Source organism: Taudactylus pleione, unplaced genomic scaffold, assembly GCF_031769625.1.
Source record: "Taudactylus pleione unplaced genomic scaffold, aTauple2 ptg000703l, whole genome shotgun sequence".
Classification (NCBI taxonomy): domain Eukaryota; kingdom Metazoa; phylum Chordata; class Amphibia; order Anura; family Myobatrachidae; genus Taudactylus; species Taudactylus pleione.
Window position 1 is genome coordinate 6,085,979 of NW_028285105.1, and position 15,574 is coordinate 6,101,552.

The following is a 15,574-nucleotide window of genomic DNA, read 5'->3' on the forward strand; positions in this document are numbered from 1 at the left end:
TATATATATATATATATATATATATTTATATTTATACAATACTTGTGTATCTGGCATTAGCTGTTACTTGAAATCTTCACCCCACTGCCCTCTGCATAACATGCAGTGTAGTCCACATGTAAATTTGTATAGCCTCAATCAGCGGCACCTAGGTGTACAAGAGAGACAGACACTCTTCTAGTCACATTTCAATGTAGTGACATTTTCATCCTGATTGAGGCTGTATATATTTCATCCGTATTGAGGCTAGATGAATGAGGGCACGTTTGTAAAAAGGTTAGTTAGGTAGTAAAGTTATTTTTCTGTACATGTACACTTGTATATTTATTTAAATCATGGAACAGTATGATAAATCTGACCAAATCACCTACTCTCTTTACACCACTGTACTTCCAAATGCGCATTGGTAGTGGATGTGGCAATACCATGACATCCTGCTCTGGACTGTTTTTGGTAAAACTGTCTGCTTGCACCACAAATTTAAATCAGTAAATTGATTTGCAGTTGCTTGCCTGCTTTTCCATACATTAAATTATAATTCTAACAAATGCAATAAACATGATCCTGATATAAAATGCTCACGTCCACAATTGCCCTTTTCATCTGATAGCATCTTAGATACTGTTGCTCATGAAACCATTAAAAATCTCTAGGGTGTTAGGCACTAGTGCTACAGTGTTTCCCACAGGTTGCGGGAGCTACTGGGCACACGAGTTGTCCAGACTCGTAAATTATGGTCAGAGAATGAAAGAGGTTGTGTCCAGTGGTAACCTGAAATCTGAATACCTTAGTGTATAAAGTGATATCCGTACCCAGAAATTTGTACATATAGGAAAAAAAAAAGATGGAAAATTTGCATCTGTTACAACATATTTATTTATAGATGGAGGTAATCATGGTATATTAAAACAATTGGTATGGACAATTGGTCCTGAGTGTATGGCTCTTATTAGGTAAGGTCAGATGGCTCCTGTAGAGTGCCTCTTTCCGTAGGGTAGAGCTGCACCTACGTTTACCTATGGCCAATTGCTGTAAAAACAATTGAGCTGGCAATGTTAGGCTCAGTTCAATATAACATCTCATCCAGATATTTTCCCATTTTGAAGATAAAACTCGACCAATGTGAGAGATTACTGCTAAACTCGCACATTTTCTAAACTATCACCCTATTACAGTTGGCCCCAGGTGTCACTAGACCCAGTGCATTAGCCATAATCATAAGGAACCAGTGCAGCCATATAATGTGATCATCCTGGGATGTTATATTCTGAATTATTACATGAACCCCACCTATGAGGAATCCTTTGATTTCAATATATTTTGTGTCCTTCATTTATTTAGTTGTTTGACTTTTTTTTAATCCGCAACAACTGTATGTTGGGTAGCCAAAAGCAACACTTTTTCACTTTGTCTTTAAAATTAATTGTATGGATTTTATTTATGCAGCATTTTTTTTAGAATGTGTAGGAAATAGTGTTGTTCACTTTTCTATAATAAACATTGATTTCTGCATTTGTACTAAAAAGAGTTTCAATTTTATTACAGATCATATTTTTAAAGTTACAAAACTAATGCGGATATATTCAGCTTCAGGAGCTATCATTCTTCTCATTACTAGAAATGGTGTTCCTAGTGATTAGCCTAATTTGGAAGTTTAATTGATTTATTGCAGAACAGTGTATTACTGCGCTTCAACTGAATATATCTATTTATACAGTATTGCTTCCTCCTCTGCAGCCCAGGAAGTGTGATTCCAGATTTTGTGCTGATTTTCACATTTGCTAATGCAGTTAACAAAAATATATCAGTTCAGAAGATATTCACTGAAAGTATGAACAACTCCACTGGTGCACGATTCAATATTGACAAGAGTTCACTACAATTCAAAGGCAAGTGGACCGCATGCTGTTCACTTTAAAAAAAAATATTTTGTGTATTTACCAAGATGAGTAGAAATTGTACCCAGGACTGCAGATAATAGTATGCCCTATTAAAGCTGCCAATCTGAGACAAAAGAGAAATAATGTATGGTGCTGGTGCTGCTGTGGTGTTAAACCCTAAAGAAAGCAGGAACAAAACTACTCTACTTAATGTAGTATATATATAAATAAATAAATATATATATATATATATATATATACACTATATAGTATATATATTATACATAGTACTCTTATCTCATTTGTCACCATACAAAACCATCCTATAAAGGTTATACTTCTTGTATCACCCTGATTCTTACATTACAGGATATGAAAATGTAGTTAAAGTATTGTCCCCTTTCACAACTGTTCTTATCAAAATGTGGGATATTCCAGGACATGCATCATGTTGTGTAGTCCATGTTCTGGAAATCCTGTCATTAGTTATGTTCGCTTTACTTTTAGCTACTGTGGGGTAAATTGGGGTAAATTGACTAAGAATCGTGTCCTGCCTGTGTCTGTCCGTTTTTAAACACAGGCAGGAACGATCGGAAACGGTTGTTTTTTTCAAAAAAGATATTTGGGATTTTACTGAGCTCCCATGTTTGTCAGGATCGTGTTTCCCGATGGTGTATATGATCGTTCCTACCTGTGTTTAATCTCCATATTTCCTGCCCGTGTTTCCCTCCCAAACAAGCAGCCTGCACATATCAGTGAGATACATGCAGACTGCTTGTGTCTTTGAAAGTTATTAAATGATTAATTTTTTTTTTTTTAAATTGATGTGTGGTATCCCCTCCCAAAAGCATAACCAGACCCGGGCTCTTGAGCCAGTCCTGGTTCTAAAAATACAGGCAATAGACCCCCTCCTGAGCAGGATGTTGGCAGAATCATAGACAGATCAGTGTGATCCATGTATGTTTCTGCCGCTACTTCTTAAAATTAATGGTTAATATTAAAACCAAACAAAATGACGTGGGGCCCCCAGGTTTCTGATCAAGTCCTGGCTCTAAAAATACGTGGGACAAACTGTGTAGGGTTCCCCCGTATTTTAGGACCTAGCACTGGTCTCTGAGAGCCAGTCCTGGTTTTAAAAATAGGGGGAAAACCAGCACTGGACACCTAGCCGGGATGTAATACCACAGCCACCCACAGGGTACCCTTTCACTGGGTCTCCCCGGCCAAAGCATTAACACCCTAAACTAGTCAGCCCAAGCCAGAGATCTCAGGGGAGGTGGGGACCCCCCCAATAAAGGGTCACAGCCAATCAGCGGCCGCTCGAGAGTAAGAGGCTGTTTATAGGCTGTGACTCACTTGGCTGTTGATTGACAGCCATGCGGTCCTCAGCTGCTTACTCAAGCACGGCCTCTGATTGGCTGGCAGCCCGGCAAATGACAGAAACCACCGGGTGTCCATCATTTACCGGGGGAGAGATATATGTGTTAACACATAAATCTCTACATGTCAGAGGGGTCTGTGCAAATCGCTTTTTTATTTTGCCAAGTCCCGGGGAGTCTACTGGACAAGTGGATAAAAGCTACTCAAGAAGGTAGGTGAGTATTGGATGTTTTGTTTTTAGGAAAACCATGGGAATTCTACTGGAGAAGTGGACCGATCACCTGGTAGAAGGCAAGTATGTGTGAGTGTGTCTTGTATGCAATGAAACTGTACTTTCAAAAATGTGTGTGTCTACTTGTTTTTATAACTATATTTTTACAGTGGGGGTACGGGTGCCAGCCACCTACTGACACTTGTAGTTCTACAAGTACCAAAGGGCAGGTATGCTGGCACCTGTAGTCCCACCATAAAAAACAATAGTAACCAGCTTTTATTCACACTATTACCCCTGCACCCACCGGCCAGGGGTGCAGGGAAGATCCCTGGGCTTCAGCCAAAGCCTGGGGTGCTCGGGATAGGGGGGACCCCTTTATTGGGGGGTCCCCACCTCCTCTGAGATCCCCGGCTTGGGCTAACTAGCTTGGGGTGTTAATGCTTTGGCTGGGGTGACCCAGTGAAGGGGACCCTGTCTGTGGCATTACACCCCAATAAGTTGAGTCTGGTTTTAAAAATAGGGGGAACCTCACGCCATTTTTCCCCTTATTTTTTAAACCAACAAGGGCTCTCAGAGCCTAGTGCTGGTTCCTAAAATGCAGGGTAACCCTACAAACTTTGTCCACTGTATTTTAAGAACCAGGATTGGCTCAGGAGCCCGGGGACCCCACATCAATTTTTTTTAATAGTAACCCTTAATTTTAAGAAGTAGAAGCAGAAACATACATGGATCACACTGATCTGTGTATGTTTCTGCCAAATATGCTGCTCAGGAGGGGGTCTATTTGACACTTCTATTTTTAAACCTTGTTTCCTTGGAGTACACCCATGATTATAATAATGATTCTTGATAACTTCCTGTGTTGTATTCCTGTCTATGGAAAGTACTGCCGTTTTCAGACGATGGTGTATTCATTTGTATAGGTAGTTAAATTTGCATTTTAAGTACAAAAACACCCATGTTCACATGTAAAAAAGAGAAAATACTCCCGTTTTTGCCATAGTAAATTCCTGTGTTTGTAAAAATGACAAAATACTCCCGTGAATGCAAAAATGGACCAATACGATTCTTAGTAAGTTTACCCCTGACAGTCTTAAGTGTTCACAAAATGAGGAAAGAAGGAGCTATATCAAACTATTATTCAAGCTGCATGGCCTGAAGTGATGCAGTAGCAAGTGCGGGATAAAGTGTGCATAGATTCTAGTGAATGGAAGCTGCTAGCTAGCCTCCAGAAATAGAGTTTGTATTGTCTACTAGCCACCTATGCATGGACTTTGAATTTACTGGGTCCATCAGACTATGGGCTCGATTCGCTCCGGATCGCTATTGCGAGTGCAGCTGCGATTACGCACGCAGCCTTGCTGCGAAAATATGCTAATGAATGCTATCGTAATGCCGTTGCACAATCAGCATAGAGACGCCCACTGCCTCCCACTACCGCTATCTCACATCCGTAATACCTTGCAGTCCTGCGTATACATCGGTAACATCAAGTAACATCAGCCCCTCACGCACAATTACAGCAGGTTGGACCTTATCCAGACATTGCTAAACTCGTTCTGCAGTGATCAAGCTGCGTATGCCATCGCAGTGAATAACTTATGCACGCCCATGCAATGGCATTCAAATGGCCAGGCACGCCTGCGTTTTCACCGACCACCCCCCGTCACCACCCCCAAATGCTCATTGTCTACCAATCACTCTGCGATGGCTCTCTGTGGTCTGTGTGATCACAGTGATGCCTTCATGCACGTGCACTGCGATGCATGGGCATGCGCAGTACGCAACAATCGGCCATCTGCGTGCGCTTTAGCAGTTGCGATCCATGCTGAATCAGGCCCTATATTCTGTGTTGTGAAGAGTTCAATGTAAAGGTGTCAATAGAACAGGTTCTGTTGTTAGAGTATGGGCTCTTCATTGTTTAAGTGTATCTTTTTGTCACTGCAGGGTGTTCAATTAAACTTTATTTTCTGCAGTGCTACAACCCTTTCCCTAAGCAAGAGCTGGCAACTGTAACTGCAATTCATTCTACATATTATCTTAAAAAGACCAGAGCATATATAGTGCCATTACCGTAGTAGCAAACACAATTCCCCCATAAACACTTCATTAAATGTTAACTCTTATGGTCTGATAAAATACATTTGAACATTGGGCCTGATTCAGAGCTGGACGCTCTGAATCAGGGCCCTCCTACCTAAACTTGGAGCGGCCTCTTGGACGCTCGCATACTGTAGCTGTGGGTTACCATTGTCTGGACCCTTGGATTTAATGAATAAAGTAACAAGAACAGGTAAGTCAGACTTAATATGAGGTATAGCAATAATCAACTTTTTAATTACTATTTAAATTTGCTCATCACCACAGGGAATGCTGTAATTGTATTATTGAATCATAATCACATGTTGTTATTTTCACTTTTAGAAATCACTGCTGAGCTGGCACAGAACCTTATTTACAGTCGTAAGTAAAATCTTCAATATTTAAAGTTCCAATTTTGACACTTATGTTCTGAGACGTTCTGGGGTTAATTCAGAGTTGCATGTAAATCCATTTTGTGGATAGTATTACTATATTTAAACCTGTGAATCAGGGTCATTTTACTGCACACACACTTATTTCATCCATACTATAATTTCTCTTTCCTCGTAACAGATATAATTAATCCAACGTAGCATTTAAATAAAGCCAACTCTTTTTACTTTTGATTAAATTAAATAAACTAGAACACTCTATGGATTTGGTATATATTTACACTATGATTTACATATTTTAGCAAGACCGTGTTTCTTACCTATTTTGTATAGGACATACTATATATATATATATATATATATATATATATATATATAATTTTCTTTTATTTGTATTGTTAAAGTGTGAATATTTGGATGCAGATATTAACATTATATTTTTTGCTGTGATATACAGTAATTAATCAGTGATGTCCCTCCCCGCGGTGTCACCCGGTGCTGGGTGGTACATTGTGCAGGATGTCCCTGTGTGGAGTGCCAGCTGGCTCCCTCAGTGTCAGGAGCCAAGTGCTGCACTTAATGCTACAGTGCAGCGCCCGGCTCCTGTCAGTGAGTGGGAGTCTGCACCTTGGTGTCACCCCTCGGCGGGTGACACCTGGGTGCGGACCGCACCCCCGTTGTGACACCATTGAATTGAAACAATGAAGAATTCAGTTAGTTTATATTTATATATGAGCTGAGAAAATAATTACACTGACATTTTAAATACCTTGAAAGGATGCAAGTTAGTAGCACCTTCATGAGTGTTATTGTTGTTTCTTAATGTCTGCTAAATTGAAAGAATAAAATAAATTTCATTATTTATATTGCAATGAACTAATGCAAGATAGAAAACCATAATTTTCCCTCGAACTTTTTATTACAAAAAAATAAATATATATATATATATCCCTTGAAGAAGTCCAGGACACGGACGAAACGCGTTGGTGGCTCCTATTCTCTTCCCATTCATGAACTTGCCATTTTTATCAGATAAGCTACGATTTTTATCCCTATTTATTCTGATAAACTCACAGCTATTTTTATATATATAATACATATTTTTGTTCATGGTTTATGTGTTTTATGTCTTTTATCCTTCATGTGGGAGGATATTATTGTTGTGTCTGATTAAAAATAATTTATGTAATTTTAAAATGAACCTTTAGCATTTTCATTAATTTGCACTTTAAATTATTTCATGCACTGTTGTAATATTATTGCCATTAATTTATTCACTGATTCTTGAAGGATCTTTGCATTGGCACTTTAGTTGTACAGACTGTTTTTATTCTAAAGGTCACATACTAACAAGTTCATATGTATTTGAGGATGATGGTAGTTTAATACTGCTATCCTTGCATTAGCACTTTAGTTGCACAAAACCACTTTCACTACGTTTTTGGTACTAAGTTTATTTTATAATAAGTTATTTAAGCACAGGAGGCGCTCTATGCCAGCTCTTGCATTTTTTAATATATATATATATTTGTATAAAAGGTAGAACTGATAAACCATTATTTCAGATACTAATTACATAGCTCTAAAATACAAAGATTGTGACACTGTAAGTCAGGGGTGGGGAACCAGTTTTCTGCCGAGGGCCATTTTGACATATATAACATTATTTGCGGGCCCAGTGCAGGCCACGCCCCCTCCATGTGATGTCACACTGGGATGGCGCCACAATCGCCAGTGATTACAGCAATGCCTGGAGCATCCTGAGGATGCTCCGGGGAGCTGTAAGGGCAGAGGTGTGAAGAGTCCTAAGAACGCTCTAGGCGCCACTGCTGCATAGATTCTGGGAGCAGGGTGCCATTATAGGCACCCTGCCATCCAGATGAGGTTAGCAGAAAAAAGTTCAGAGGGCCAGACCAAATGATTCCGGGGGCCTTATCCGGGCCCCGGGCTTGAGGTTCCCCATCCCTGCTGTAAGTAGTAACGCTCCAAAATTGATTTACTTCATAATAGACATACATTATACTAACATTACACTTTTCTTGCATAACTCAGAGATAAATATTTGATTCATTTTCTGTGTCAGGAATTTTCCAATGTTTTAATGAGTTCTAAGAATTCTTGCAGATTCTGGGGCTGATTCAGAGGTGGCCGCAGTGGCGATGTCAGGCGCAAGTGGCCAATGTTTTCAGGCTGAGCATGCGTCCGAGTCACACTGTGCACGCGTCTCCATGGTTACCACCAGGGGGACACAGAACAGATTGGATGCAGAGAGTGATTTTCAGTGGGCATGTTTGGGTGCTAACAGGGGGGTGGCTAGCCAGACGAGGGGGTGTTATGGGTGTGTCACAGTCAACGGTTGCGTACAGAGACGTAGTTGCACTGACACAGGCGGCCATATTCAGAAGTAGAATCTGTGTCTCCATAGGACTGGTGCAATTCTTCCTAATACGCACAGTGACGGATTAGCGCCGCAGCTGGTGGGCATCTCAGTAGGAAGACCATCAACTGCGGCATTAGCATAAAGACACAGTCAGGGCTGCAACTGCGTCCACCTCTAAATCAGGCCCAGAGTTGGGAGCAAAGCAAAAAAGAGCCAGTAACTTTGCACCTTGGCAAATCCATGTTGCACTGCAGGTGGGGAGATCGGACATGTGCAGAGGGATTTAGATTTGACAGATGTGTGTCGAAACTCAAATTTAAATTGTGTAAAAATACAGATGTTCAGTATCTGTGGGCTACATGCAAAAGCAGCCAGTATTTACCCTGCATTCAAAAACCATAAATATATTCCTACCCCATGCAGAACAACATGGTTTGTCCAGGGGCAATGGTACTCCCCTTTTGCTTTACTTCGTACCAACTCTGAAACAGCCTCTCTAGCTTTATTTGTTTTGCGACTCACTCATATTCTCGTTATCTCCTCCCAAAAATCCAGTCTTAATCTAATTAATAGCTTTATAGTAAAACCATTATTGCAGGGATAAGTGAGGTATGTAATTTGGTATATCTGAGAATGTTTCCAAAGGTTACCTGAGATAAACTCAAATGTTATTAATGGATTAGAACATACCACTAATTTAGCAAGAGTGATATGCCACATATGAAGCACACAATAGCAGCTTTCACTGGAATAACATTAGCAGCTGTTTAATAACGCCATTTTAGACGTTACAAGGAAACTCTATGCATGGGGAAGGGAGGGTTAGTTCTGCTTGGAGAATTTGAGTGACTCCTTCTTGCTGTAGTAAACTATAGTTGTTGAGACATCTGGGGTCAGAGGAACGTGTGCTTAACCCTGATTGGTGGAGCCCCACACGTACTTCTCTGACCCAAGCAGGGGGCGGGGCTACATAAATTTGTGGCTGCAGCAGTCATACATAATGGAGAAGGAGGGAGCTCCTGCCATTCCCAGAACAAGGTAGAAGGGAAACACATTGTTGTGTGCCCCGGCTTGCCTGGCTGTGTGTCCCTGCTCCCCTCCCCCCATATATCTGTCACCCCTCCTAGGTATGTCTCTATATGTAATGCTCCATGTATATGTCTCTATATGTGACCCTCCATTTATGTGTATGCCTCTATATGTGATCCCTCATGTATATGTGTCTATATATGTGACTCTCCATGTATATATGTATGTCTCTATCTGTGACCCTCCCTGTATATGTGCATGTCTCTATGGGCTCTATTTATTAATATTATTATTACTAAAATAAAGTGAAAAATGGTGTTTTCACACCCTTTTCACATTATTTTAGTTTCACCTGTAGTTATTACAGGGCAATTGGAGTAGAATTAGTAAAATTGGAGTAGAATTAGTAAAATTCTACTCCAACCCCTAGTATCACTTATTTTTAGTAAAGCAGATCACATTTCCCATCATTGTAATGGGAAATGTGATCCGACCATAGTTACTAAAAATAAATTGTAAAAAAATACCGGGGGAAGCCCTGTGATAATAACGCCACCTGGAGGTGGCGTTATCCAGGGTCTCCCTCGGTTACCGGGCTCCCACTCTGCTCTAATGGGGAGAGCAGAGGTGGGAGCCGGTACCAGTAATCAGCTATGTGGTCTAAACAGACCGCAAGCTGATTGCTGTAAAAAAAAGAAAAAAAAAATGAAACATGGGATCCGCAGGGACAGAGCTTTATCGCAAGCTCTGTCCCTGCAAGGGATTTATAGTAAATCCCTGTGATATTGCCGGAATTCGCAATGCGAATTCACTCGGTAATATCACACTACAATCCGCATTCAGTATGCGGATTGTAGTAAATAGAGCTCTATATGTGACTGAGGTGAAGGAAATGCCTAATGATTTTGATTCTTCCTAACATATTTCATTTTGCGACACATATTAATTTTCTTTACATTAGCCTAAGTTTTTTATTATAATAAGTTGAATAACTTTTGATATCAACTCTTTCTGCACTGGACTTCATTTTTAATTGAATGTATATTTAATTTGTGGTTTAAGGTTTTTTAAGGTGCACTTCCTAACCACTGCCTTAGGCATAGCTACAGTAAAAGCAAGGGGTGTGGCTTCTATGGGGCCTGGGCTACCTCCAGGGCCCGGCCCTCCACTGCACCAGTTATGCTGCACCACACCGAGTCACCTCCTGAGTCTTGTGGACAGTTTCTCATTTCTTAGCAGTGAGCTGCTTCAGGCACAACTGCTGTCCTGTCAGCTCCATCTCTTCGAGTCCTCACTGATGCTGGGAAGAGGCATGGACATGCATAGCCTGCTGCCCTCGGACATCCCCGGACCATGGCCACACCTCCTCCCAGCATCAGGGAGGAGAGGCGAAGCTGGGCAGGACAGCAGATGTTCCTGCAGCACATGGTGCTCAGGAGGTGAGTGCCTTCCATGTACTGAGTAATGCACGGTAGGGGAGGCCTGTGAAAATTTTGCTATGGGGCTCTCATAGGTCTAGTTACATCCCTGACCAATGCCATTTTCTCCTCTTTCCTCTCTAGTTGATATACAGATGAGTCCTCATACTTCTAGCCTCAATGTACCATGCAGCGTTAATTTGATATGCAACACTTGTATATCTGTGTGCACCTAAGTCTGTATATGAATTACAACGAAACTTGGAATGAAAAAAGCTGTGGCCAATAAATTGTAGCATTTTGTATACAGATTCAGAGACTCAGTCGCACACAGATATACATATGTTGCATATCACATTAATCAGCACAGTATGCTGGTGCACAAAAAGACGCCTGAGTCTAGTAGAGTCTCATGGAACCCGGCATGCCGAGAGGGGCTTTTTAGCATGACTGCAGCAAAGATGTGTAAGGACATATCTGCACAGAATGCTTTGCACTTGGTGTTTGTATTTTGTGTTTATTGTATGTATAACATATTTGCCTACTCTCCAGCAATTGTCGGGAGGCTCAAGAAAATCGGGTGGCGTTGCACCTGGAAGAGTGGGCAAGTCTCCCGGCCAGCTGCCATCCCCTACACCCTCCCTCCAGCAACCCTTTTCCCCCCACAGCTGCCCTTTGATACAATACAAGTGGGTGGTATGGAAAGCTGAAATGCATCATCGTGGCCCCACCCCTTGCTGCACAATGCTGGTAATCTTGGCACTGTGTAGCGGGGGTGGGGACGCGATGATACGCTCATACAGACATGTCCTCCACTTAGCCCCCAAACTTGCATCACGAACCTCTCCATACCTCCCGCTGTGCCGACCTGGCTTCCTCCTCCCGGAGGGGGTAGCCAGATTGTCAGCAAGTATAATGTATAGCACTACTAAAATACGTAGGTAAATAGTAGGTTATAAATGGATTAATGGAGGGAGGCCCCAAACTGGTATCTTGCTTAGGGCCCCATGGGAATTTTAGTCCAGCTCTGTTCACATGTGCTTGTAGCTAGCCATGTCCCTGATCTAGTATTCTCGGAGTTCTTTACAAGTAACATTTTCAAGACAGAAGGCACAGGGCCTGATCCTGAGTATCATGCAGAAGCAGACACTTACCATCATTTGCCGCAGTCGCATCTGAAGCCTTATGCTAATACTGTTACAAAGCCGCTCTCTGGTGTATGAATGTTCAAGGACTGAGATGCCCATTTGCAGCATCTTTAGACATTGCTTTACTATCTAGTGCGTAAAGACGCACACATCGGTCGCACTATAGACAGGCATAGTTTCTCCACATGAGTATGGCCTTCTATATGACTGGTAGAGCTTTGTCTGTATGCAACTGATTTCACTGACACGTCTGTGACACTCACCTAATACACCCATAATAAACTTTCTCTGCGTCCACCTTTTTTGCCACCCCCTGTTGCCTCCCAAACACTACCCAGTAACGCCCCATTCATTGTCTATACAGTTTTTCCTGCACGTGCCTGAATTGCTACTGCAGCTTTGTAAGCATACAATGGAACGCATGCAACAGTGCGAGGTTTCCAAGCACGCGCATTAGCTAAAACTTGCTCAACTCCGTGAACATCGGCATTGCGTGCGAATGAAAATCAGGTCACAATGACATAGAATCTGGTACCCTAGATCCAATCCGCTCCCTAGATCAGCACTTTCCTCATCTGAGCAAGGGTAGTGGATGCATGGTGGAACTACTTTTGGGCTCAAGCCAACATAAAGATTCATTGCACATGTGCCAGGGCTGACACACCATTACCCTGGACCAGACACACCACCGTTACCCTGGACTGTGCAACCCCTACATCCATGGGGGTAACTACCATGGGTGAAGGGGGTGCAGCTGCTATGGGGCTCAGGCCACCTCCAGGGCCCAGCCCACCCCCTTCACTCAGTCATGCTGGAGAATGACACTTTTGCTCTCTTTGCTGGGATGGACTAAGTGACGACCACACTTCCAAACAGGCTCCCAAGCTACAAACAGCTCAGCCACCACCACACTGTGACACTACCTATTGCTTAGGGAGCAAGTTATGCCTAGTTAGAAATTGTATTGCACCAAGTCCAACATATGCTTCCTGGTTGGGGCTGGGTTAGTGATGGTGATGGGGGCGGACTCTGCAGCTCCATTGCTGGCTGCCAGTCTGAGGCAGCAGAAAGTAATGATCAAAGGAGCCGCAGTGTTGTGTATTACGTGTCGGCTGCCGGTGGCTTGCAACTGCGAGTGTGCAAGTAGAAGGTAACTGAGGAATTTTGTGCTGTCTGTTGTTGCTGGGCAAAGGTAACTTTCGGTACAGGAATCAGTAGGGACAGAAATAAGTGGGATCAGGTATCAGTGGGTACAGGAATCAATAGGGAAAGGTACAAGTGGGATCAGGTATAAGTAGGTACAGGAATCAGTATGGACAGGAATAGGTGGGATCAGGTATCAGTAGGGACAGGAATCAGCTGTCAGTAGGGACAGGAATCAGTGGGATCAGGTATCAGTAGGAACAAGAATCAGTGGGATCAGGTATCAGTAGGGACAAGAATCAGTGGGATCAGGTATCAGTAGGGACAAGAATTAGTGGGATCAGGTTTCAGTAGGGACAGGAATCAGCTACCAGTAGGGACAGGAATCAGTGGGATCAGGTATCAGTAGGAACAAGAATCAGTGGGATCAGGTATCAATAGGGACAAGAATCAGTGGGATCAGGTATCAGTAGGGACAAGAATAAGTGGGATCAGGTATCAGTAGGGATAGGAATCAGCTTTCAGTAGGGACATTAATCAGATATAAGTAGGGATCAGTGGGGACTTAAATTGGTGGGGACAGTTTGAGATTGCCTTTTATGTTCTTTAGTGAATTAGGTAACTTTTAGCCACCAGGATAATAAAACCCCCATGCCCTAAGCCCACAGTCATGACAGAAATTTATCTAATTAATTATTACTAATTATATTTAAATTTTAGATGTTGCAATGCCACTTTGTTCATCTTTAGATGCAACCTTCGGACACGCCATCTAAACTTGCAATAAACATTTGTCTGAATAGCTGCATCCCAGCAGGGCCGGATTAAGGGGGGGGGTGACAGGGGCGGTTGTCCCTGGGGCCCCCACACGCAGACGACCCCCAAACGGGGTCGGTGTGACCCTGCCGAGAACAGGTGCCGGCGGCACCTGTTCCCGGGAGGAGGGCGCTCTGCAGCTGCCGCCATTCTACTGCATGCAGCTGCACAGTCAGTGCTGCTACATCAGCTTGGGGCAGGGCGATAGTGTGGATGGCACATAAGTGCCATCCGCACTACACAGCACAAACACACAACCGCCGGTGACGGCAGCTGTATTTTTGTTTTAGCAGCCGATGAGAGTCAGTCAGACTCTCATCGGCTGCTGCTCCCACTGCCGGAGACTCCGTCTTCTGGCTCCCGCAGTGGCTGATGGGAGAGATGCCATGACATCTCTCCCATCATGCAGAGCGGCCTGGCCCGGGAGGACGGCGGATGGAGGAGCAGACGACAGAGCGGGGATTAAGGTAAGTGGAAGCTGTTGTTTTTTTTGTGTGGGGGTGGGTACTAGGGGCACTGCAGGGGGTAGTACAAAGGGCACTGCTGGGGGGGTACTACTACTACTAGGAGTACTGCAGGGGGTACTACAAGGGGCACTGCAGGGGGTAATATGAGGGGCACTGCTGGGGTACTACTACTACAACTACTACTACTAGTAGGGGCACTGCTGGGGGGGTACTACTACTAGGGACACTGCAGGGGGTACTACAAGGGGCACTGCTGGGGGGGTACTACTACTACTAGGGGCACTGCAGGGGGTACTATAAGGGGCACTGCTGGGGGTGCACTGCTGGAGGACTACTAGGGGCACTGCTGGGGGGGTACTACTACTAGGGACACTGCAGGGGGTACTACTAGGGGCACTGCTGGGGGGCTACTACTACTACTAGGGGCACTGCAGCGGGTACTACAAGGGGCACTGCTGGGGGTGCACTGCTGGGGGGACTACTAGGGGCACTGCTGGGGGGACTACTAGGGGCACTGCTGGGGGGGTACTACTACTAGGGACACTGCAGGGGGTACTACAAGGGACACTGCTGGGGGGTACTACTACTACTAGGGGCACTGCAGGGGGTACTACAAGGGGCACTGTTGTGGGGCACTACTGGGGGGACTACTAGGGGCACTGCTGGGGGGACTACTAGGGGCACTGCTGGGTGGACTACTAGGGGGACTACTTCTGGGGGCACTACACACTGGTGGGACCACTACTGGGGGACACAGCATAGAGGGGGATTACTACTAGGAGTACTCCTGGGGGGACTACTGTTGAGGGGGGACTACTACTGGGGGCACTGCTGGGGCAGACTGCTACTGGGGGCATGGCTGGGCTTGACTCTGTGTGGCTTGAAGGGGCCCCCCACAACTTAGTTGCCCTGGGGCCCCCACAAGCCTTAATCGGCCCTGCCTCCCAGTCACTGCCAAGGAATGCCTAATTTCCAATACATTTCTGAGTCGGCTTATCTTGATTGGTCTAGGAATTGTGCCTGGATTACATGTATCAAGTCCTCCACATAGAAGTAAAAATAGGCAAAATTTAAAATGTGCCCATCCTGCTTTGGCTGCTGAATTTCCCCTGTCTCCATCATAATTTTGCCTAAGTATCTGCAGAATGTTGCTATAATTATTGTTCTGTGGATTTCTCCCTCATTGGCTCTGTACCGTGTCATGACGTGCATATGTTTTACTCGG

At 43.8% G+C, this 15,574-nt stretch overlaps 1 protein-coding gene across 1 annotated transcript in view; it reads left to right on the top strand.

The window, feature by feature from the left end:
- Nucleotides 1-15,574, top strand: part of LOC148477669 (transmembrane protease serine 11C-like) — a 366,464-nt gene that overhangs the window by 51,311 nt on the left and 299,579 nt on the right. The window contains exons 6-7 of the mRNA XM_088456393.1: nt 1,738-1,889; nt 5,899-5,937. Of these exons, the coding sequence (XP_088312519.1) occupies nt 1,738-1,889; nt 5,899-5,937 (191 nt within the window). The remainder of the gene's footprint in view (nt 1-1,737; nt 1,890-5,898; nt 5,938-15,574) is intronic.